This window comes from Macrobrachium rosenbergii, chromosome 55 (genome assembly GCF_040412425.1).
Source record: "Macrobrachium rosenbergii isolate ZJJX-2024 chromosome 55, ASM4041242v1, whole genome shotgun sequence".
Classification (NCBI taxonomy): Eukaryota; Metazoa; Arthropoda; class Malacostraca; order Decapoda; family Palaemonidae; genus Macrobrachium; species Macrobrachium rosenbergii.
This window is the reverse complement of record NC_089795.1, coordinates 15,940,445-15,966,877: the sequence shown is the minus strand read 5'-3', so window position 1 is coordinate 15,966,877 and position 26,433 is coordinate 15,940,445. Positions and strand designations below refer to the sequence as shown.

General features: G+C 37.9%; 1 protein-coding gene across 3 annotated transcripts in view; it reads right to left on the bottom strand.

The window, feature by feature from the left end:
• Positions 1–26,433, bottom strand: part of LOC136835211 (uncharacterized) — a 123,826-nt gene that overhangs the window by 60,878 nt on the left and 36,515 nt on the right. For all 3 annotated transcript variants that reach the window (XM_067098453.1, XM_067098452.1, XM_067098454.1), the window contains exons 3-4: positions 16,157–16,320; positions 15,800–15,998 (exon numbers count right to left, since the gene is read on the bottom strand). In XM_067098453.1, the coding sequence (XP_066954554.1) occupies positions 15,800–15,998; positions 16,157–16,320 (363 nt within the window). The remainder of the gene's footprint in view (positions 1–15,799; positions 15,999–16,156; positions 16,321–26,433) is intronic.

Here is a 26,433-nt window from a genome sequence, read left to right as displayed (position 1 = left end):
AATACTTAGAACCCTTCTAAAAACACTTAGAACTGCCTATCTTGATAGTTCAAACAGACACAAAACAAACTAAAAATGCTTATACAGGTATTATCCTACTTACAGTGGGGTTAGGTTCCAAAAAAAACCATCATTTGTTGGAAAAAACGTAGGGAATACTAAACCATATCTCGAACATAGCCTAGCCTACACTAGGGTATTCGGTACCATGTACTGTATACATATATGGCAGCCTAGCCTACACTATAAATACTCTTTACATACATGGCGTAGTAATTGTTAATATCAGCTAATTCTGGAGGTGCAGGCAAAGTGACTTATCATGATAATTTAATACAAAGAGAAATTGAATAACAAACAAGAATTAAAGTAGCCTACATTATACTGTACAGTACTCTATATTCGCATATCGTATTACACAAATGTCAACATAATGAATATGCATCTTTTCCATGGATCTTTTAAAATGTTACGCCTTAATTCACTGTATCCAATAATATTGTAAATATTGTGTTCTTATATTGCTTTTGTATTAAAAATTGCGTTCACAGTGATCAGTGTTCTGGTTTGGAAATGTTTACGCAATGTTTATTTCGCCGCATTCAACTCAGTTCAGAGCGCTTTTCTTGCTTCTAGTTAGTGTAAATGAATCTCCAGAGTCTAGATACTTTATTTGTATGGGGCAAGGTTATTTTTCGTTATATGAAGTATTTTCAAGTCGAAATATAACTAAAATACGTCTCGTTGTGAAATTAATTTATCTATTATTTTCGTTAATGGATGATGATTGACGATGGCTGTTTGGGGGTGTTTGTTTTGTGTAAAAAAAAATTCAAGATTCCGTTTGCTATTTTCACTCAATTTCATCATAATACGAGCCTTATGCATTTATCGTTTACCGGTGTAAAAATAACAGTAGTGTGTTTTTTCATGCCCAGTAGTTTTGATTAAAATACTTTCTCTCCCATTTTAATTACCATCAAGTTTCATCCACGTTGCCGATGCAAGATAATTTACAGTATAGTCATTACCAGCCTGAACACTGTTTTCTCAGCTTCAGCTACAACTTGCAGCTTAAATTTAGCAGTATATTTCCTTGACGATCTTTTATCCGTAGTGAATGAGGGTATAATGTAAAAATACATCACTCCTATTCTACTTAACGTCATCTGTGCCATAACCTACAGTAATTGTTTATTACTGTACGATGGTTGAAATACAGGTAAACGGCTGTTGTTCTGTTGTTATCCAATTAAGTTATAAGCAAAAGAACAGTTTCTTGGTCGGTTGTTTATGGCTATACACATTTACGCAAGAGTATAACATTACTAACAATAATTTTATCATTCTCTTTTACTTTTTTAACTAGAAGATGGGATAAAGAGATGGAGGAAAAGTTGTCTATTGTAATTTGGTCTCTCTCACTGGATAATTACGCTGCTGCCTGTGCCCAAGTGAAATTTAAAAATACTAATAATACTGTCGTATCGGTATTTATTGCTTACCCCATTGCAAAATCGAATTATCGTAACGTGAATTATCATAACTCGAGCATTGCCCGAGTATTTAAATAGTTTTATCATAAAAAGTGCATTTTGTCATGAAAATGAGATGAAAATATACAGTATTTAGTGAATATTTCTCAATGAAAAATACTGTGAATGGGCAAATTTTCCGCAAATAATGGGTAGATACGTTCCAAAGAGAAATCCGTGAATACACGAGTCCGCGAATATGGGGGATTTACTGTAACTTTAATTTCATTCAAAAGTTAGCTTAACCCTTTCATATCTGTATAGTTATCACATCACTGAGGGTACATGAGTCCCGATGTGTCTGGGAGTGCTCGACAGTGCGAAAAAATAATTATTTAAAAAATTCAGCAAAAATAGAAATTCTATGCCAACAACGTTCATTTTGCTGTCCTTTTTTTCTAAATGTTTATATGTTATGGTGGAATAGTCAGAATAAGAGTCCCAGCCCTCTAAATACGAAAAAATGTGTTATTTAACGAAAAAAATAAAATTCTTTACTTATTTTTATATTTTTAGTTCAGAACTAAAACTATGAAAGTCAGACGAATTAATTATTTTTTATGAGAGCGCCAATAAAATTCCTAAATATTGACATATAAAACAATGGAAAACAAATAAGTCCAGTTGGTGAAAAATTGATAGAAAAGATGGTGAGAAACAGAGCGCTCTGCGGGCCTATGGTGAGAATTATCGCTAGAAAAATTTTTTTGAAGAGCCCTATCTCGGTTATTTTTCATAGAAATTACTTTGTAAATATACGAAAAAGTAGAGGAAAAGTTGAAGAATAAAGGAAAAGTCAAGAAAAATGGCTTTGGTAACAGCAACAGTTTCATTTTGACGTTATAAATTGGTCGAAACGAAAAAAAATTACCGTTGTCAACATTATTGTTCGTAGCTCAAAACTATAACAGTTAGGCGAATGAATTATTTTTATGAGAAAGCCAATAAAATTCCCTAAATATTGACATATAAAACAATGGAAAACGAATAAGTCCTGTTGGTGAAAACATTGATAGAAAAGAGGGTGAGAAACAGAGTGCTCTGCCTGGCCTATGGTGAGAATTATCGCTAGAAAATATATTTTTTTTTGAAGAGCCCTATCTCGGTTATTTTTCATAGAAATTACTTTGTAAATATACGAAAAAGTAGAGGAAAAGTTGAAGAATAAAGGGAAAGTCAAGAAAATGGCTTTGGTAACGGCAACAGTTTCATTTTGACGTTATAAATTGATCGAAACAAAAAAAAAAAAAGTTACCGTTGTCAAACTTATTGTTTGTAGCTCAAAACTATAACAGTTAGGCTTAATGAATTATTTTTTATGAGAAAGCCAAGAAAATTCTCTAAATATCGACATATAAAACAATGAAAAACGAATAAGTCCAGTTGGTGAAAAATTGATAGAAAAGTGGGTAAGAGACAGAGCGAGCTGCCAGGCATACGGTGAGAATTATCGCTAGACATTTTTTTTGAAGAGCCCTACCTCGGATTTTTTCATAGAAATTACTTTGTAAATATAGAAAAATGTAGAGGAAAGGTTGAGGAATAAAGTGAGAGTCAAGAAAATGGCTTTGGTAACTGCAACAGTTTCATTTTGACGTTATAAGCTGTTCGAACGAAAAAAATGTTACCATTGTCAACATTATCGTTCAGAGCTCAAAAGCTATAACAGTTAGGTGAATGAATTATTTTTATGAGAAAGCCAACAAAATTCTCTAAATATCGATATATATGATAATGAAAAATGAGATTCAGAGCCCTGCCTAAAATCCAGACGTCTCTTATGTGATGCACTAACGAATTTCCACTAGTTTTACCGTAAAAACTTTGCGAAAGCATGTTGGAAACTGTTCTCAATTGACGTCGCTGTATGTAAACAGCCACACGTGTTTACCCAAACTCGTACGCATGGTCTCTGACAGAAGTGTGGCCTGCCAGGCCTGCGTGGGTGCGATCAGCTGATGTCATTGTGAGAATTTTACTACGCCATGGATTTGCGCATGCACAGTAGAGGAACTAAAAAATTTATAGAAAATAGAGGATACCAAACAGAGTGTTTCCAATAATATAATCCTACATTTTATAAAAAAAAAAATGTAAGATACGAGAGAGAAACGTGGGTAGGATCAGCTGATTTCATTGTGAGAAATTTACTATGCCAGGGAATTGCGCATGCGCAGTATAGGGACTGCTTGCCTGGCGTATCGATGCCTGGAGTTACACGGTCCAAGGTATGCTTTAGCCTATGGAAACCACCAACTGTCCGAAAATAAAAAAATTTACCCCTACCACACGAAAAAATGTCGGTAAATTTTACGAAAATTACGTCAGTCAGAAAAGAAGGGGGTAGGGGGTTGTTGCGTAATATTACGTCAATTGGACAGGAATGGGTTAATAATTTGGGAGCATGATTAGGGTTATATTTAGTGTTTAAACTTTAGAAATAAGCATTTATTAACATTTTTAGAGACCGTGCCAAACTTAGGCGAAAATTCACATTGTGGGAGGAGTTCTGGAACCTAACCTCGAAGTTCAGGGTATGACTGTACCTTGTTCTACAATTTTGTATGTTTTTCACTGGTTTCCAGCTGGTACTGGAAGATTTTATCCTTACGTTAAGACCTAGGTTTGTTCAGCATAAGAACAGTTGTTTTTTCAAACTTACTACAGCTGACCCCTGGTATTCGCGGGGATGCATACCACTACCCGCCGAGAATAGCTAAAATCCATGAATACTTAACACCCCTCAAAAACCCTTATAACTGCCTATTTTGATAGTTCAAAACACCAAAAACCCTCTAAAATGCTTACACCTAAATATTTTAATAGTTTTATCACAAAAAGTGCATTTATTCACAAACAAGAAAATACAGTACAGTAATTTGTGAATATTTCTCTATGAAAAATACCGCAAATTGGCGAATTTTCCGCAAATAATGTGTATACACATTCCACAGAGAAATCCACGAACAGGACTGAATACAATGCACTGGGGTCCACTGTATTATATTCAACTGTACCAAGTTAGACAGGTGCACTGTACCAAGTTAGACAGGTGCTGATACTATCCCACATACACACATGCATAATACAAAAAATTCTGTAAAATTAATATTATAATACATTCCTAATATTACTTCTTATCTAACAAATAGGAACTCCACAAAATCATCATTAGAGAAAGTGAATCAGTGTACCTGTGTTTTTGTTTGGCCGCAGGTTGATTAATGATAGGTACATTTTACGTTATTAAAACACAATGTGCATGTCAAGACAATCTCAACAAACAAATGCACACACATTGTAAACAGAGTAGTTTTAACTTGTATTATGCATTTAAGAATTGTTGCATTTATTTAAAAATTAATGTTTCGTACAGTTAAAAGGCTCATTTTATCAACCAAGGCAGCTTTTTGCCTTGCTGTCAAGGTCTACAGTACATGTGCACTTCACATTGTGAGATGTTGTCGCTCATGATTACTGTTGTCTTTCCTTGAAAGTACTCCTGGAAGTACTGTAGAGCCAACCAGGCTGCTTTCATCTCCAGGACACTGATGTGTTCCTGATACTCCTTTCTGCTCCACTTCCCTGAAACACACTGAGGTGGGCACCCCACCCCCTTACGGATGCATCTGAGAACACTAGCATGTATGGAGCTAACTGGCTTAACTGTAGTCCCTGCAAGTGGTTTTGTGGATCTTTCCACCACTGCAGATCCTGTCTGTTCCTCTCTGTAATGGAAATCAGATCCTCCCTTGATCTCTTATGATCCTTGTCCTTTTCCTTTAAATTCCACAGCAAGGAACGTAGGTAGGCTCGGTCCCTTCGGTACCAGCTCCTCCAAAGAGGCCAGATGTCCCATTAGAATTTGCCAATTCTTCATTGGTTGGAGATTTGAGAGGAACCTGTTCAAAATAACCAGGAACTTGTTTATTCTTTCCTTTGATGGAAAGGCTTTCGACTTCCGAGTGTTTATCATCACGCTCAAGTATCTGATGTTTCGAGTTGGGATTAAGTCTGATGTATTGTAGCTGACCAGAATTCCCATGTCTTGCACATAGTCAAGATTAAGTCCCTGTCTCTCCTGGCTTGTTCTGCTGTTGGTGCCTGAATGAGCCACTTGTCCAATATCTTTGTAGACAAATTCCTCTCTTGTGGGTCCATTCTGATATCAGTTGAAAGACTTGAGGAGCTGTCGCTGGGCCGAATAAAGGGCCCTGAACTGATAAGTAACCTTTCTGAAGACAAATTGTAGGAATTTTCTGGAAGAAGGATGTACCGAGATTTGAAGATATGCGTCCTGTAGATCAAGGGAGATCATGAAATCTTCTTGTCTGATCGCTGCAAGGACTGATCTTGGTGTCTCCATCTTGAAAGGAGTCATGTGAAGATATCTGTTCAGTGTTGACAGATATACGACAGGTCTCCAACCTCCTAATGCCTTCTTTCACTATTTCTATAGCCCCCTTGAATAGCATGCTCTGAATTTCTTGTTGAAAGGTCCTCGCCTTGAGGGGAATCTTTTTAGTAGGAGGGGAACTTGAGAGGTATTGGAGTCAAGAGTGGCTTCTGCTGTGGAAGAGGAGGGTGTACCCTTTTTCCCGAGTGTTTGGAACGTCCATTCCTCTGCATGGGCCCTTCTGCCACTCTTTCCACTTGTTCCCAGGGGGAGAGCAGTGGAAGAGTACTGCTGCCTTCCTTCCTTCCCATCGTCTACCTCTGGAAGATTGGGAGCTTAATGAACCCTCTGCCTAAAAAGTTGTCTTGTAGGTCTCGCCAGTTGCTGGGAACTGAAAGGCTGTCCTTGGTGCTTGTCTAACGGAGGACGACGGTAAAATGATTTTGCATCTTCTCCCCTATCTGCAATTGCCTGATCCAAATGTTCTTGAAGATAATAACCAGACATGTCCAACAAAGCACTGTTTCTCAGATTTGATCAACTGTCTGAAGAGATTTGCCTTTGTGCTATAGAAAGGAGAGATTCTCTCCTTTTCAAAAGTACATTAGTCCACAAATTAACTATATTCTGTCATGTACTTTAGGCTTTACCGGATGGAGGGAAGAAGTCCTTCGTAACTAACCACAAATCAGTCGAGACTGTCTTTTAAGTAAGTTTTAACAATGCCCCTTGACAGCTGTCAAGCAGAGGCAGCTCTCAAAATCCTTCCTAAGGTTAATTCAAAATTCACCATCTTGGTTAATGGGAGGCAAATGGAATGGTTGATTTCTGCAAAATCCTCAGTTTCCTCTCTCTCTCAGGCTCCAGGTATCTCAAAATCTTCCGTATCATACGGATAAGTTCAGCAAACTTTACCCCCCTCCATCTGGAAAATCATTTGCTAATTGGCTTGATTCCGATTCCAAGTTCGAAGGACTTAAGCGTCTAGATGCTCCAGGTCATTCTGAATATCCCTTACATACGGGTGACCAAGAGTTTCGGTTTGTAAGTCTTGGTGGAGGACAGGAGAAATGCGATGCCTCCTCTTACTGTCTGTAGGCCTCATTGAATGGTAAGAAGGTAAACGAGACACAGCCCTACCACAGTTGCCTTGTGAAGGGGACAGTGCCCATGACCGAGATCGTTCCCTTGAGACGGGTCTGCTAATCTGGAGTGTTCTTACTCTTAGTTCCTCATCTGTATTCCAACTCCAGGAACACTGACGAAACCTATTACTGGGTGTCTTTGGCTTCCTGATGGCATGGGAGTAGTGGAATGTGCGTGATGGTAAACGTCAGACCGAGTGGTATGTGGCATACCAGCCCGATGCCTGGATTTTTGAGGTACCAGATGGCTCTTTTCTTCATAATGTCCATTCTTGAGGTATCAGATGGTTCTTTTCTTCTTGACATCCATTCTTGAGCGAGTTAACACGCTGAGTTATGCTTCTAGAGCAGGAACTGGAGGTGACTAAAGACCATGAGATGGGGAATGCCTGCTTGGTGCCAGGATGTGCAAGGTACCAGCTGACTTTTCTCTCAGCGCCACCCATTACTAAGGGAGGCACCGTGCAGAATCACGCTTCCAAAACATGATTGGGAGGTGTCCCAAGAAGTGACAGATAGGTGTCTGTGACGGGAGGGAAGGAGCTTCTTGCCGTGCTTTACATTCTTGAGGAAGCAAAGTGCAGAGTCATGTTCCAGAAATGACATCGGGATACGCTCTCGGATGGGATCGGAAGAGAAGTCCGAGTCGGCAGAGGCAGATATCCCTCTCTTCTGTCAATAACCACACCACTGGGACCCGGTTCCGGGCTGACCGACCTGGAAGAGGCATCCCTCTTCCTCTTCTGCTGGTATCCACTGGGTCCTGGAGGCAGGGGGCTGCTGACCTCCCTTCTAATGCTCTTACTATTCTCCGTTTTCTTTGCCATGCTATCTGTCATACTAACACTCTCAACTCGCTTTGATGAAGAATTTTGACAGTGCTGGCATCATCTCTTGATGAATAAACTTCTGATCAGGGTAAGAAACCGACTGGAAATTCCTACCAGGAGTGACAGGTAGCAGAGAAGGAGCAAAGATAGCAGGAGATGGGATGCAGGTAATGGAGGGGGTAGGTTTCTTTATGGAAGACGTTGTAGGTTTCTTCTTCCCCCCTTTTCAAACTTTTCCCATTGAGAAGTTGACCACGATTCACACTCCTGACAAGTCAATGTTCAAGAACATTCTTGTCCTCTACACTTCAAACACACTGAATGCAGATTACTAGAAAGCGGAGATGAGAACTTTCCACCAGCCTTCCCTTTTCCTGTATTCTCGTACACTGAAAAGACTGGTTTTACTGTACTTTCATGGCTGGAAGAAAACGCACTTAGAAATGCAAACACTCGAAAAGACACTTATGTCTAGCAGCACAGAAAAGCAACACTTCACTATTTCGGGAGAAAACTAAGAAACTGAATGTTTCCACACACCCCTGAAAACATGCGCTGACCAGCACAGAGGTGCATAACACAGACTTTAGCCACATGTGATCTTGTGATCTAGAAAACACTGAAAAACTCTCTCTCTCTCCACCAGAGAGGAAGCTCACAGGGGTAAAACACAACACTTTTCACTAAAACATTGGAATAGGGGAAAACAAATGGAAAAAGATAAGGTCCCACAAAAGAACAAAAAACCAGTGTAAAATATGCAGAACATATAAATAGCAAGTGTGAACGCCATGACGGCCTCAAGTAGCTAGTGGTGTTCTTCAAAGTGAGTCTACTCATTGATGTCATGCGCATGTGTGCGTGCCTAAGGATCTCCTGTCTATGATGTTGTGGATTTGTTTCCGTGTCAAAACAATTAACTAATTTTTAACAAGTCGACAACTGTAATGCAAGCCTTATGAACGTGTGTTAGTTACGGTAACAGACATCTGCAGCAAACAGTTGTTTCTCAATTCGATTGTTTATGTCAGTACTTGTTGTTTATGCCAGTGTCTTACACACACAAGTAAGTGGCTGTTAATTATAAGAAATAGTACAGGCAGCCCCCCTTTATTGGCTGGGGTTCCGTTCTGACGGCGTGACAATACGTGAAAACTGGCAATTTTCGGCGCCTCTGTTAGGTATGTATCAGTGCTGATAACCGGAATTCGGTGCATACTGGCGCCGAAACTTGCCGATTTTCGTTGCTAGACAAGCGCCAAAAAATTGGATGGCCGATCTGGGGACTGCCTGTAATGAATTCTTAGAGAAGTCAGAATGTTGTAAGCCAGATTTAATGTATGAAAATTTGCATTTAACCTAATTAACTCCTGCTTCTAGGTCCATTTATTAGTTAACCCTTTAACACCGACTGGACGTATTTTATGTCCACAAAAGTTGTCTGTCAGGTGTCAAGTGGACGTAAAATATGTTGACTACAAAAAGTTTTTTTAAATATTTGCGGAAAAATACTTACAGGCCTTGTTTGCAAAAAATTTTCAATCACGCGCCTTGAGGGATGCTGGGAGTTCACGGATCATGCTGTTGTTTTGTTTACAAGCGTGACCCAGCTGCGCATGCGCGAATTTCTTTCTTATCCCAAAAGAAAGCATCAGCTAACTCTGCTGAAAATCTCAGAAATTCTTTAGTCACTTTGTCGTAATTTTTGCACCATTTTCTATTAGCCTTTACATAAAGTTTTATATATGAAAATGTGCGCAATTTCATGTGGAATATAAAAAAATAATTCATGGTTGTAGCTTTTATCAATTTTGACATATTTTCATATAAATCACGATGTGCCAAAATTTCAACCTTTGGTCAACTTTGACTCGACCGAAATGGTCGAAAAATGCAATTGTGTGCTAAAACTCTTACATTCTAGTAATATTCAATCATTTACCTTCATTTTGCAACAAACAAGAAGTCTCTAGCACAATATTTCGATTTATGGTGAATTTTTGAAAAAAACTTTTTCCTTACATCTGCGCTAACTCTGCTGAAAATCTTGCAAGAGCCTGACGCCGTCTCTTCCAAACACGTGTGTGTTCGTCGTCCATCGGAGTGGAAAAGAGCATCTCATTTTCTTTCTCTAAAGCAATGCGATTTCAACCATACAACATTTCTGTCTGTTTCTCCCTAACCATTGTTGTCTTGATGTATGTACAATTACCACTACTTACACTGCCATGCAAGCATTCTAATCATGTACTCATAATGTTCTAACGAATCTTCTGTATCAAACTGTGTGTATGTTTCTGTTTGTGAAGACGTCAAACATCTCGCCACTCCGATGAACGACGAACACACACGTGTTTGAAAGAGACGGCATCAGGCTCTTACAATCTCAGAAATTCTTTAGTTACTTTGTCGTAATTTTTGCACAGTTTTATATTAGCCGTTACGTAAAGTTTTATATATGAAAATTTGCGCAATTTCATGTAGAATACAACAAAAAATAACTCATGGTTGTAGCTTTTACTAATTTTGAGATATTTTCATATAAATCACGATAAGTGCCAAAATTTCAACCTTCGGTCAACTTTGACTTAACCGAAATGGTCGAAAAATGCAATTATAAGCTAAAACTCTTACATTCTAGTAATATTCAATCATTTACCTTCATTTTGCAACAAACGAGAAGTCTCTAGCACAACATTTCGATTTATGGTGAATTTTTCAAAAGACCTTTCCTTACATCCGCGCGCGCTAACTCTGCTGAAAATCTCAGAAATTCTTTAGTTACTTTGTTGTAATTTTTGCGCCATTTTATATTAGCCGTTACATAAAGTTTTATATATGAAAATGTGCGCAATTTCATGTAGAAAACAACAAAAAATAATTCATGGTTGTAGCTTTTATCAGTTTTGAAATATTTTCATATAAATCACGGTAAGTGCCAAATTTCAACCTTCAGTCACCTTTGACTCGACTGAAATGGTTGAAAAATGCAATTTTACGCTAAAACTCTTACATTCTAGTAATATTCAATCATTTACCTTCATTTTGCAACAAACGAGAAGTCTCTAGCACAATATTTCGATATATGGTGAATTTTTGAAAAAAACTTTTCCTTACCTCCATGCTAACTCTGCTGAAAATCTCAGAATTTTTTAGTCGCTTTGTCGTAATTTTTGCACCTTTTTATATTAGCCGTTACATAAAGTTTTATATATGAAAATATGTGCAATTTCATGTAGAATACAAAAAAAAAAAAAAAAATAATTCATGGTTGTAGCTTTTATCAGTTTTGAAATATATTTTCATATAAATCACGATAAGTGCCGAAATTTCAACCTTCGGTCAACTTTGACTCGACCGAAATGGTAAAAAAATGCAATTGTAAGCTAAAACTCTTACATTCTAGTAATATTCAATCATTTAGCTTCATTTTGCAACAAACGGGAAGTCTCTAGTACAATATTTCGATTTATGGTGAATTTTTGAAAAAAACTTTTTTTATGTCCGCTCGTTACGAATTCATGCATCATTTTGTGATAATATTTTCTGTGTTGCTTTGATCGCTTTACAATTTGTTATGTACCAAAATCATCCCAATTTAGTTTACAATACAATGAAAAAAAAAAATAGCTCATTAGCTTTAACCGTTTTGCTCACAGCACGATTTGTATACAATTATATACGAAGTTTTTTTTTGCCCATATATTCTAATATTTATATATGATTTTTTTTTTTTTTTATTTCTGATGGTTACATACTAAACTTCAGGCAATGAGAAAAAAAGGAGCCAAAAATGAACTCTTAGTCTTAAAAACTAAGCGTGCTGTGATTTTTTGAAACAAACTTTCTTTCCGCTTCGGCGCTAACTCCCAAACCCTGCTGGCATATGGCAGACACTTTTGTAAATAGAGGCTCGGCGTTTAAGGGTTAAAAGCTAACTCAGATATAATATGCATTACTGTATAAATGGTATCTACCAAAACTGAGACAGGCATAGAAAGCCTAGCCTAGAGTAATTAGCAGTAAATACATCTCGCACTATACACGATGACTATGATGAAATGTTTTTGGACAAATTTTAATGATCACGATACATGAGATCAGATGATACACGAATATGTACACAACTTACAGTTCTTTTGTTTGTTTTATATTTTTGAGTTTCACAGAATGTGTTCGTTAGGAATAATCTGTGCTTGTGTATTTACGGAGCAAGCTTCAGCTCCGAAATCCAAAAAAAATCCAAAACTGATATAAGTGTCGCTGCCCTCGTAGCTGCTCAAGAACTGATTCAAAGGTTCCAGATAATGGGAGTTGCTGGATCATGGAGTGCCAGATTTAAGAGGTCAGACTGTATTACCAGTTATGGCATGTCAATTTTTCATAAGTCGTACAGTATTTTTGACAGAGATCTTTTACATTCACAAATGATCCCTGAGCATATTTTCCTCCTGAGAGCACCCAGATTTGATGAATAGCAGCACCAATATGCAGTAAATGTGCCTCGCTGTAGAACCTCTCAGTTCCAGAGGTCCTTTATTCCTCACACCATTGGACTGTGGAACAGTCTCCCCGAGGATGGTGTGCAATTGGAACTTAAAAGTTCATGCAAAGATGCCATGCATTACTACCCTAATACTATTCTCCTGGCATTTTAATGTATTTTTATCTATCTTTTACTTTATTTTTTTCTTTTTTAATAAGTGAGATTTCTTTCTGATTTCCCTTTACCTCCTTTTACTTCTTCCTAATCAACACCATATTCTTTGGAAGCTTGAATTTCTAGTCAATGGCCCCTGTGGCTGTGTGCTTGCTCCATAAGATCAGGGTTTTCTTTTGACTAATAGTAACACCATTTTCTTCTATTTCCCATCTTTCCACACTTTACCTAGATAGAATGACTTACTTCCAAGTGAAAATAACATTCGATTCTAAAACCAGAATGCTTGCAGCTGTTATACTAAATATTTTGATTTAAAATTACACGTAGTAGGGAACATGAATCAAAATAAATTCAGCAACTCAATAGTTAAATGAGGATGGTGGGTTAGAACAGGGGGAAACATGCTCAGCAAGCCAATTAAAAGCTTTTTTAATATGGAAAAAGCTTTTAAACATTCTTGCCTGTTGTATGGTCCTTCCCAGTCAGTACAGTCATCAAGACAGCATATCAACAGCATGGTGTAAGATCCTTGTAATGGAACCTGTTGGAGGATCCTTGCTAGGAAAAACGATTATCTTGAAGAGTACTAGTGACTACTGTGCCAGAGTCAAAAGCCATAACCAACAGTCCAAAACTAGAGACAATGACTACCTTCAGATATGAAGTTATGTTCCTATATAGGCAGTCCCTGTTTATTGGCAATCTGGTTTTATGGCACTTGTCTAACGACAAAAGTTGGCAATTTTTGGTGCTGAAAATAGCCGATTTTCACTTATCGGTGCCAATAAGCTCTGATTTTCGGTTATCGTCACGCAATCAGAACAGAACCCCTGCCGATAACCGGGGACTGCCTGTACACTGTGTACCTTCATGTTCCTGAAACTCAACATGGAATTTGTAACTACCTAAAGATAGGAGATAAAGGCAGGTTCTCTTGTATCTGGTTAAGGAAAAAATTGTCCATGCTGCGATGACAGAACTAAAATCCTCATACGATATTTGATGTCTTGCAAACAAAGAGGCAAAACTGAGTTCTATGTCCATTAAGTTGCATTGACAACCATCTCTAGCAAGAGGTTTCTAAAGAGGCAAAACCGAGTTCTATGTCCATTAAGTTGCATTGACAACCATCTCTAGCAAGAGGTTTCTAAGTAAATTAAAAGATAAGCTTACAGCATGGACGTTATGAGGTTTTACTTTTAAATAATGGCAAATGATCAAGATTCAACTCTATGTGTGCCGACTTGATTAAGCAATCAACAAACAAGACTTAGCATTCTTGAACATAAGAGTGTGACCTTCTAACACCACAATATATTCTAAGTCATTCTAGATAAACCCTTGGAGGTATAACAACACATAGCAGAGCTTCCTCTACACTGTCTACTAAAGCAGAGAAACTGGGGACCATCACAAGCCTGGGAAGAGCTTTGCTTTGAAGTGGTTTTTAGCCATAAACAATAGAATAAAAAGAAAAAAAAAAAGACATGTGTCTCCTTGAACAAAGTCTTACAAAAAATGGCCCTGATGCTCAATAGTATACTTGCTACAGCAAGAGCTAAAAGAAAATGTGTTTTAAAAGTTGAGTTCTTAAAGGAAACTTTATCCAAAGGCTCAAACTGAGGTAACATCAAAATTCCATCCTGAAGAATGACAGGAAGATTCTGGAGCCTCCAGCTAAAAAGATTGGAAGAACCATCCAAAATCACACGCAATATTCAAGCCAAGTATGAGGCGAAAGGTTAATATTATAAATGGAAGGCAAATCTGATGATACAGGGCTGACAAATGACTCTGAAGCACTGATGCAAAGTTCAGAAACTACCCAAGTAACTGGAATACTAAGCCTACAGACCCTCAATAACTCAGCAGGGTCACATAACATACATCACTGTTGCTTTTGCTAAATTATAACAAAATGCGAGTCATTTGAAAAAGGCATTAACCTCTACCAAATGTATCTTTTGGAGAATGAGTTGATTAAGAGATGGTACATGGTTAGGAGACAGGTGGATAAGTGCAGAACCCTCCATTTCAAGACACATTGGTTCCCTGGCAGTGACAAGAGGGTGGGCTACAGACATATGAAGGCTTCAACACCTTCTCCCTTGGAAGGTGTGGAACCTAAAAGGTATCACCATGGAAGAAAACAGTGATCCTTACCCCTAATATACTTAATCAAGCCCTTAACTGATGACAGAAGTAAAATCATATCTTCAAGTTTGCCTATCTGCTTCTCCAGAACCACGTAGGGAGCACTGCTGGAGCAGGAGTGAGAGAAATAACACCAGAAGAAATAATACAGTGTATAGAGGAGACTATAACTAGACCTAACTAACTGTCTATTAAATTAACAGCCTCTCATCTTCCTATGACTAGCAAAATTATTCATTCTCATCAGACCAATCCTTATGTTCTCAGACCATGAAAAAAATATCAAACTCATTAACCCCGGGGAAACACCAATGTGACCAACATGCACAACCAAATACAGTACATTTGGTTTACATACACCTTGTTCATCCAGAAACTAGCATTCCTATCTCTGCTTGCTGCAGATGACATAATCCAAACCTAAAAATAAGCACAATGCCGTACAAGTGTAAAAAAACAGCTAAAAATCATCAAAATCACCACCACTGATTCACACCATATGCACAAAGACATGGCATGAAGAATTTTGACAAGAATGTAAACATTCCAGTGCCACTTGGCGGGAAACCAGTGATAACACAGTCCATCACCATCAGCCAAGCATTATTCTTTTGTTTATTTTGAGTGCTGATAGCACCTACCAGCCTAAAGACGTACACTAACTTTAACAGTAATTAAGTATCCAAATAACACTGTTTTATACTGACTAAATGAAGCTTAGAGAAGCTATTGTCATTAAGTCATTTGGTAGCACAAAACTCAAACTATGGGGGTATTCATCTATTTTTAAAATGTGGCAGTTGGCTATGAAGGTGCCATACTGGCACCTTTAATCCAGAACAGGACTTTTTGGACTCAACTGCCATGCCAACAGGTTTTCCACAGCCAAAGTCAGAAAACTGGACTTATACTGTACTTAATTTTATATGTATAGCCTTAAATGACTTATAACTGAGTGGTTAAGTAGTTGTTAGGCCCAATCATACCTCTCAGACATTTACTGAAAACTTCCTGACAAAAGTAGCGCAATTTAAGTGATTTAAGCGTTGTTCACAAAGTACACAAAATGTACCTACCCTTCAGAAAATGAAGCTCTTCTTCTCAATGAAACAGGTTTTTTTCTTAGCAAAGTACTGTCACTGTCTGGAGTCTTTGACCTACGGGACTGTCTTGTAGGAGTTCTGGGCTGTGATGGAGTTGAAGGTCTTGATGAAGTGGAACCAGTAGATGGAGCCTTGGGTGCAGATGGTGGTGAAAAATGATCCCATACATGATCTACAAAGAAAATAAATACCTTTTACTGCTATAGATTAAGTGTTATTTACTGCTATACCATCATCATCATTATCATTTTAAGGTCAAGCTTTCCCCTTCTTGGGGTCTGACATCTGATTGGTTCTCTCCATTCTCTTCTATCTTGAGCACCTCCTTACCTGGGACAGGGACTCTAGAAGTGGATCGAGTCACAGGAGCAGTAACAAGAGTTGGGCCTCCACTAGGCGTACTGCTGGCACTACTGCCAATACTGCTGCTGCTCATGCTACTTTCACCTGAAGTGTAACGCCTTCGTCTCCTAGTCGCAGTAGTGAACATTCCCCTGCATAAACAAAGTTCATTTTGGGAGTGGCCTATTTAACTACAGAGACAAAACTTAAATACTCTCAACTGTTACCATAGCCTAACATATGAGCCACTTTCAACATAGGTTATACATATAATCAAGACCAAAGAGTTACATTTCACAGCCAAGTAGACCACAAAGCTAAAAGGTCTAATAAAACCTCATTAACCGTAAATGATAAAAAAACACCATCAATCTGCAGGACTGGCAGGCATTCATGCATTCCCAAATAAATAACCAAAATGATCTGTATACTATAAAATCATAAAAAATCATATTCACTATCAGGTGCCTACAAAATTTATCAGTTTTATATATGACACTACAGTAGTATTAGGAAAATTGAATGGGACTAATGCTCTAAGTGGCTATGTCAGAAGCTGACTGACCAAAAAGCGTAATGAATTCCAAGTAATACGGATGGTGGGGAGACAGTTAAAATTTCATTAACGTGTTCAAAAATTTTGTAAAACTTTTTTGAATACAATTACTGAGCACTAAGCAAAACTTATATGCAGGAGGCTTTAGAATGATACTATGAGCAATTGCAAAGTCAATTCAGAAAGTAAATGAAGAGAGAACTTAGACGATCTGGATCACATGAGAATTCAAATAATATATTTAAGTGCTTGGGGCAGATTGCAAGGCAGATGAGAGAGGAGAAAACCCTTTTGACATATTTATCAAGTGTACACACATGTAAAATGAAATAAAATACTGAGTAATGATGATGAAATCCCCTCTCTTCAATGACACAGAAATCAAAATACAGACTGGGAGACAGCAAAAAACAGACTACAGTATGTTTTATGTCATATGCTCAAACTACATTACTTGCTGCCATAGCAGGGACTATGAAAAATCTCAGTGACACTGCACTTCAAACAAATTTTTATTTGTACTAGGCATTATCCTTAACCAAATGGAAGCTGAATACCTTCTTATTATATGGAACATGAAATCTATTGGGGCTGATACCAACTTTGGCATCAACTAGGAATCCTCCCCAGGTTCGGATATGGCAAAATCAGATAAACTAGGGACTACCATCAATATACTACAACTATATATTGTTAAAAATCTTGGCCCCTCCTAGGTAGCCCATAAGGTTAACTACATAATCATCTAAAATCTTTTTTAAAATCCTAACCCTATAAACAGATAGGACGGACTTACTGAGAAAATAAGCCTTAATGGCCTTTTGCATATCACAGAGAATGATAGAATGAATGATTTTGAGTTACCTGGCATCGTGACAACTGGGTCATTGATGCAGATATCAATTAAATGAACTACATAGCTGCTATAAAAACAAAAAGATAAAAGAAAATGTAAGAAATATTATATTTTGGGAGAAGACCAGGGTCGATAATAAATTTAAAAATACCATTGGCATCATACACAAAATCCTCTCCAAGGATCTTGGCAAGGATGAACCTGCCATCCTGGCTAAGAGCCTCATTGAGGTGACGGCTTCTAACATCCCCCAAGAATGGGGCACTCAACCATCAAGAGCCTCACAGTCAAGGGGACCAGACAATCCTCACAAAAAGGCTAATTTTCCCCGGCCATCAAAAAGCTGTGTGTTAGGCGGGTATGCCCAATCCTTAAGTGGCAAAGAGCCATCTCCCATCTTCTAGGAATACTGCCATACTTCCAAGGAAATATAACATCTGTAATTTCTTTCATTTTATTTTCTCCTATACTATTCCAATACTCTTGACAAAAGCTCCTGTGTACAAGAATAAGCCTGGCAGCAAAAGTCAAGTTTGGATCTACATATTGTATTTTACAGTCTTAAGAGAGTATCCCAACTAAATCAGCTTTTCAAACAAGAATTATTACTATAAATTTTACTTCCTGAGCAAGGCATAAAATATTTCCATTTCAGATTAAGATTTGCTTGTTTCACTGGTTCTACATCTATGAAACCAAATGAATGGTAACTGTTACTGACAAAGATACTAAATACATGTTCATCCGCCCACTTGTTTACTCCACGAACAGCCTTTTGCACATACTGACAGGAAGATCATATCCTGTACAATGTAATGCCATGTCATCAATAAATATAGAGCCTCTTACTGGTGGATGTACATTCCTCAGAATACTATTTATGGCAATAGCATAAAAAGTGACACTAAGAATCTTGCAGGAAAATATTTGATATAAAATTCTTAACTTAATCTAAAGTACCTGTTAAAAAATATAAATCTTAATGTTTCTTTTTATACTAATACTATAAAATTGTTCTAAGATGCCCAAACACCAAAGAAAATCCTCATAGTTTGACACTACTTAGCAAAATCCTGCTGGGTTTGGTTTGATAACTTGAGCAAGGGGCCTAATGTGGATATATTTTTCCAGAATACTAATTGGTAAGTTAAAATCACTTTTTTTTTTTCAAAAGCCATGAGTCCGGTGTTGATAATTTCTCCCATCAAGCTTACAGACACACCTGGTGAGGGCTATTAGTCTGTAGCTATTAAGGTGAAGCACCCTTAATAGGATGATCAATACAATTCTCCAGCTCACTGGTAACAAGCCTGTTTTAAAAATTTTATTGATCTCTACAAAAATTCCTTGGATTTTCCTCAAAGATGCTTCAGCAATTCATAAAGATTCATATCTTCACCATGGGAAGATGGTTCAAAAATACATGACATTTTTCACTTCTTGTAATATGAATGATTTTCAGTCAAACCAAGAGAAATCTGAGAACTACAAGTTTTGAAATTATGGAGAATAATCTTTTCCACTTGATATTTATGAGAAACCACCTATTTTCCTGCAACTTCTTTAGGCTGGGTGGACTTATGCCACTGAAAAATTAAGAGCCACGTTTCTCATTTTATCTTTTTTGAAATATTTTTGCTTGATCATAACATTTTTATACTTTCTTAACATTTTCTCATGACTTTTCTCATAATTCCACAAGTTTTGTTCCATCAGGGAACTGCAGGTCCAGAGGGATTCCTTTTGTTTTTGAGACAGAGGCACTTGCGCTGTCTTGGGTGGTATTGGAAAATTATATGCCTCTACATGGAAACTAAACAATACAGGCATTTTCACTCAATTTTTTCCTATCTTCTTCATCTACTTTCCATTTAGAAGATTCCACAGAAACATATTCCATGGGTTTCATGTAAGCTAGGAAATGGTGACTCCCATTAAGATATTCATTTACTGGCCTGTCATAATAATATAAATGTCAGATGAGCAAACACTAAATATTAATTCAATAGCTGAATAGCTGACTCTACATATTAGGAAGGTCATTGCTCCTTTATTTAGCCGAGTAATGTAATTATCCAAGAAATCCTCTAATATACTGCCATTGGCATCCACTGTTTCACAACCCCAAAAGAGGATTGTGAGGATCCCAAAGATTGAGGTGGTGGATGTTGATGTATTATGATCTGAATGTTAGTGGTGAGTCAAGTCCAAATTAAGAGGAAAGGATATGGAGTATTTATTATCTGTTTATCCAAAATGAAAGTTACCACAAAAGCATGAAGATTAGCATTCAGTGATAATAAATAGTGCTGTAATGACTTATGGTGATGACTGCCAATCCTCCCTGTGCATGATTTCCAGTTGGCAGTTAAGAATTATAAGTGTTATTATTATAACTTAATCCAGGATTATCATGTGTTCTACCCTGCTTTATTTCTTGGAGACATATAATACCATGGGTTACAGTCATGAATTAAGACTTAATTGGTCATTTCAAGCTCTCAGACCTCTATACAGGCAGCCCCAGTTATCGGATGGGTTCTGTTCTGACAACGTGACGATGACCGAAAATCGGCAATTTTCGGAGCTTTTTCGGTGCTTATTGGCGCCGAAAATCAGTCGGTTATCAGCCCCTCCGTTAGGTATGTGTCAGTGCCAATACACAATTATTGATGCCAATAAATGGAAATCTGTGATTTTCGGTGCCGAAAATTTCTGATTTTCGTTGCTAGACAATCACTGTAAAACTGGATTGCCGATACCCGGGGACTGCTTATAGTTCCAATACTTTACTTTTGGAAGACCCTTTGGATGAAGCCCTTTCATTTGATCTTTTTCTTTAATTTTTCTAAGCTATCTGAAGATGAACTTGTTATGGGTGGTTTTGACAGACTGGGCTTATTAGATTTGCCTGGGTTTCTTGGATTTGCTTGATATTGTATTTGTTTTTGGAGTGCATACATCTAGAACTCCATATTATCCTCCATTTTTGAGATAAGGATTTCAAACTGATCTGAGGTTTAAGCAGCTTATTATCCAAAATCAATGGAGTACATGATGCTTAATAAGCTCGCATATTTCCTGATGGTGGCGATAACGATTCCTGTATCTCTCTCTCTCTCTTTTTTACTAGTAGATGATAAAAGAACTACCGGTAGTAGGACCCCAGCTGGTGGGTTGTGGGTTGTGTAGCCATCAGTTTCTTAACTGAGGTACCGTCCCGCAGGTCAGCCTTTGAGAAAGTTTCAGTTTCAAGCGCAAATGCCCTTTTGTCACCATCTGGTGGTGACTCATTTGCTTTAATGTTTTTTATTTATGGCTCCAGTAATGGGGTTTAATGGATCAGGGTTTATATTTCGTTCAACTGTCAGATTATGAAATTTTTTATGATAAAAATTATTTGGATACTTACCTACTGTTAAAGTTAGTTTATACCTTCGCGCCATTGTGTGAGACTGGCATTCAAAATAAGGAAAATAACACTTGGCTAACCTGTAGGACTGCCTCTGTAATCACCTCTTTCCCACCAGGTGGTGTTGGAATGTTTTACATTCTTGTCAGATTTTCATGACCACGACTAGGATGCGGGGAGGCTTGGTGGGTTTTCACTTCAACACTAAATATGTATCCAAATAATTGGTTTTATTATAAAATTTTTCCTTTTGGAATAAATCTTACCTTCTGTTAAGAGTTAGCTGACTACCACACTGAATGAGGATGGTGAGTTTGTGCAGCCAGAGAAACGAGTGTTCAGCCAAGCACACTGAAAGCTTTTTAATGACGGGATAAAGCTTCTAAACATTCCTGCTTGTTGTGTGATCCTTCCTGGTAAGTACTGTTACCAGATAGTGGGATTTCCTAACTAATAATAAGAGAGAAAGCAAGGGTACTCTCATACAGGCAGTCCCTGGTTATTGGTGGGGGGTTCCGTTCCAAATAACTGATAACCGAAAATAGGTGACTTTTGGCACTTATCGGCTATCGACACCTCTGTTCGGTACGTATCAGTGCCAATAGGCAATTACTGGTGCTGATAAGCGGAAATCGTGCATATTGGCGCTGAAAATTGCCAAAGTTTGTTGCTAAACAAGTTTCGAAAATCTGGATCGCCGATAACCACGGACTGCCTGTATTTGGTTCAGGAGAAAGCATCTCTGCTGCAACAGAGGACAAGGGTTTTACAAATTTCATCTAAATTTGAAAGTTCCATTAATATGTGAGCAAAAGCAGAGTTACATCACTAAGCAAAAGGTTTTAAAGGAAAATAGAAAGGTGTGCTTATGGAACAGATGTCATGAGCTTTAATTTCAAAAACAGTGAAAGCTCATGAATCAACTCTGTGTACACTGACTTAACCAAGAATTCTTGGACATAGGAGGGTTTGGCCTCCTAAACACCAACGTACAAATACTTAACTCATCTTAAGGGTTTAAGCCTATTCAGGTACACGCTTAAAGAGTTCTAACCGGATATGAAGCCACTTCTGCATTGCCCACCAAAGCAGTCAAATTAGGTGCTGTCACAAATCTGGTAAGGACTTTCACTTCTGTCTTTTCTCTAAGCAATAAAAGAAAAAAAGAGAAGTGTTTCCACTAGAAAAAAACCCACATAAAAGAAAGTGTTGAAGCTCACTAATACACTTCACCATCACAAGAGCTAGAAGAAAGTGTCTTCAAAGTTCTTAAGAGATGCCTTATCCAAAGGCTCAAGCTGAAGTAACATTAAATTCTTAAGGACTAGTACATCTAAATTTCATCATAAACACTAGTGGAAAGATTTGAAATTCCCAGCTCAAAAGATTGAAAACCTCCTTTGATTTAAATCATGACCGATATTCCAGTTAACACAATGCAGAACTAAAGACAACGTAAACAGACATCCTTTGACTGGTGGGACAGAAAACTGTTTTGTGTACCTGAGATACCACAGAACTTGATCAGGATATCTATAGTGGTACAGGTGCTGGACATCCCTCTGGACAAGCCCCCAAGATCTGGAAACTGACCTCTGTTACTAATACAGTTTAACAGTGGAACACCTTTAGACTTAAAGTCTGCTTCCCTAGCCACTCTAAAAAAACAAACCCTCTAGCTCGTAATGGATGGTTGACAATCTCTGCACAGTCAAATGAAGCATGTGGAGGTTTAATGGTATTTTGGACCTATGTTGAAGACTTGGGACTCCTTTTGGACCATCCCTATTGGTAAGCATTGAGAGAGCACATCTGGTAAATGCTGCCAATAAGGCTTGAACGACCCGAATGTTAGTGGATATATATTTTGGGGTCAACTCTAGTATGCCGATTCCTCTCATACTTATCTGTTACATGTTGGGGTATGTTGACAACAAGGAATAAAACTAAAGAGTACAAACCAGGCTGTGAAAATTTCTACTCATTTCATTACATGTTAATGTTCATATTCCAGATACATCCTGACCTTACAGGGATGACTTCATAGTCTGGGTACTGTATCAAGCTATTGCAGCATCTTCTTCCATACAAGTTCTCTTCTTTCCTATTTTATTTATGGTGACAACTTTCATAAAAAAACAACACTGCATTTTCCCTTGAGTTGATTGTTTGAGAGGTTGGACAATAAGACATGAGAGATAATAAAATATGAAAGAGGCTGCAAATTGAGAAAAGTTTCTCTCAGTTCAAGAGTCCCATGTTGAGGTCTTGTGACTTTGTCACAGCATTTTCTCATTAAGAGGAGAGCATGCTCAGTAAGGCCTAAGACAGCCCAGCTAACAACCGATCAGTCACCTACAGGTGGCCAAACACTCCTGCCTCTAAGAAACTGGGAAGAGCAGCCACTGGAACTCATACAGGATTTCCTGTAAGAGGCCTCGTGGATCCCTCTCCTTCCTCCTACTGGAGGGAGGAAGACGTGAGAGGATGGCAAGGAAGAGCACTTGTGCTTATTACTCTCCTTACTCTTAGCCCATGCCTTTCTCTACTCTGAGGAAGTAGCAATCATTGATGGTCTAGGGCATCTCCTATGGGAAGCAAAACTGATAATGGAAGCTCAACAGCTTTGCGCTTTGCCTGATCTGCTGAAAACCTTGGAACTGCATGACCTACAGATCAGCGAGCTCACTTCACCCAACACTCCATGGGCAAGTTAAATTAATATTTCACTTCAGAGGCATACCTGAGAGCAGAGCTCCATCAATGAGATCGGGGTTAGCTCTGGATTCTTGCAGGTCTCCACATTATGATGCTTGCATATGAGTGCAATAATCTCTTCAGTATGCTTTTCCAACTGGTCTTGCTAAGGTTCTGGAGCCAAGGTGACTTCACTTCCAAAAAATCCTTAGAAGAGCGAGTTGGGTCCTCTCCCAGGGGAGAAGAAGAAACATGACTGAATTAGTAAAGGGCACAGGTGAATGGGCAGATTGACTGATTTGTGGCTATTAAAGGTGGCGTCACAACATCTAGGTTACTGACGCTGTAATGAAATTAAATGGGTAACTAAAGTGATAAATAAATATGTTTAAAATAAGTTTCATACAAGAAATATCTAAAAAAATATATACATAATCATGTCTGTAAATACATATACTATACATACACATACTGTGTATGTATACAGTCAATCACCCGGGATTCGCAGGGGATAGGGACCACAACCACCCATGAATTGCTAAAATCTGTGAATACTCGAATACTTGACATCACCCCCCCAAAAACACTTACAACTGCATAGTTTGATATCTCATACACCAAAGACCCCCCTCTAAAAATGTTTATAACAGCCCATTTTAATAGGGCAAACACCAAATGTATACTTTAAACTATCATCCTACACCAAATATACCTTAAACTGTCATCTTAAAACACTTTAATATTTCAAAGTCATCTTACAACATTTACCCTTAAAAATATATAGCTTTCAGCTAAGAGTAAAAACCTAAGTTACCACTACATCCAGGACATCCATTTTCTCTCATACAGTATTGAAGCTGAACCATTTTCTTTTTTCAGTAGATACGGGAGACACTGGTAATTCACAAATATGTACAGTACTTGAATATTTCAATATACATTAAAAAAACATTTGATTGATATTTTGCTGTGTTTATGTTAACATAAATACTTGACAATTAGTAAATAATTTATCATAAAAATGTATTTATTCAAGAAAATAACATGAAAATACAGTAAATTAGTGAATATTCTTCGATGAAAAATCCGCAAATTAAAAAATATCCTGCGAATAATTTGGGAATAAGTTCCACAAAATCTGCAAATCGGTGAAGCCACAAATAGGCCAGGGTTGACTGTATGATCTAAATTTTGTTGAGAAGGCCTGCCTCCCTAACAAAGATATATAGCTGCTCTATATCACATTCTTCAGCGAGAATTGTAACAAGAATAAAATGTCCATCTCAGTCATGTCCCCAAGAGAGGAACCTATGTCTCAGATTCCCAAGACTGGGATATTCGACCACCAAATGTTTCAATCAAGGGCACAATGCAGTCATCGCACAACGGAAATTTCACCTAACATCAAGAACCCACTAGAGTCTTGTATATCCAGTATGTCTAATCCTTACCCAGCACAACAGTGTTTCTTGTATCCTTGGCATGTAGGGATATGACCAAGGAGACACTGATGATGTAATACCGCGCATCTTTTGGTTGTTTCAATTCCTTCGCAAAGGGACTGCCAAAGGATTTTCATTTTCTGACATATAAGAGGATATACATCCCAATATGGTAGTAGGCATCTTCTGAGTTCTGGGGAGGTGACTGCTGACTTAGCAAGTTGATCAGCTTGCTCATTCCCAATCATCCCAACATGGGAAGGCAGCCGGCAAAAATGGACTTTTTTTGCCTCTTCTTTCCACTAAAAGCAGCCATTCCAATATCTCTAGAATCAGTGGGTTTAATGAGTTAGAAGATTCTAAAGACTGAAGAACACTTCTCAAGTCACAATATGTAGTAAAACTATTTCCATCCCAAGTTAAAATTTCTTTCAAGGTCTTGAAAACTGCATGCAATTCTGCTGTAAAAGTAGATGAAACAGGTGATAATCTCCAGCTTCTTTCTAAATCAGGGAAGGCCACTGCAAAGCAGGTGCCAGCATCTGATTTTGAGCCATTCGTGAAAACTGCTACGGAGTTAACATGTTGGGAGGAATGATCTAAAAATGACAAATTCAAAAATACTTTGTATTTTTCCTAACATACAAACCCACAACATCATGTGACAGGAGTATCCTTAGGGAAGCATGCGCAGACGCTATGATAGACTCACTTTTAGAGAGTAGCACTAGCTATGAAAGAGGCCTGCAGGACCAGCATCCTCCAATTTGTGAATAGCAGGAGGGAACCGTGATATTTCGTCCAAGATACATGAGAGAGAGAGATCGGGAAAGAGGGGAGGCATGAGGTGGGAAATTAAAAACTCACATGATGCTGTGGGTTTGTATGTTAGGAAAAATACAAATTATTGTTGAATTTGTCATTTGTTCTGACACTGATACAAACACCACATCATCATGTGACAGGAGACTCACAAAGAGGAGGGAGGAAGATCTCTCCATAAATAAGCAAGGCAATTAAAAGTCACCACCAAAAATGAAACATTTTTAAAAGAATAATGCTCACTCTTAGAAGTGATGTGATGGAACATGGGAGCTCGCACTCAATGAATGCAAATAGAGCTAAAAGATCATATCTTTCACACCACTTATTGAACTGCCACCACTGGGCCTAAGGAGAAGGTGGCCAGTGACTTGTGTGACATTTAAGAAAAAAAAAGACTTGAAGGTGGTTTGTCTGTTCCAAACTCCAGCACAGAGGATCTGTCCCACAGCACAATTCTTCTTAAAGGCAACTGGATAC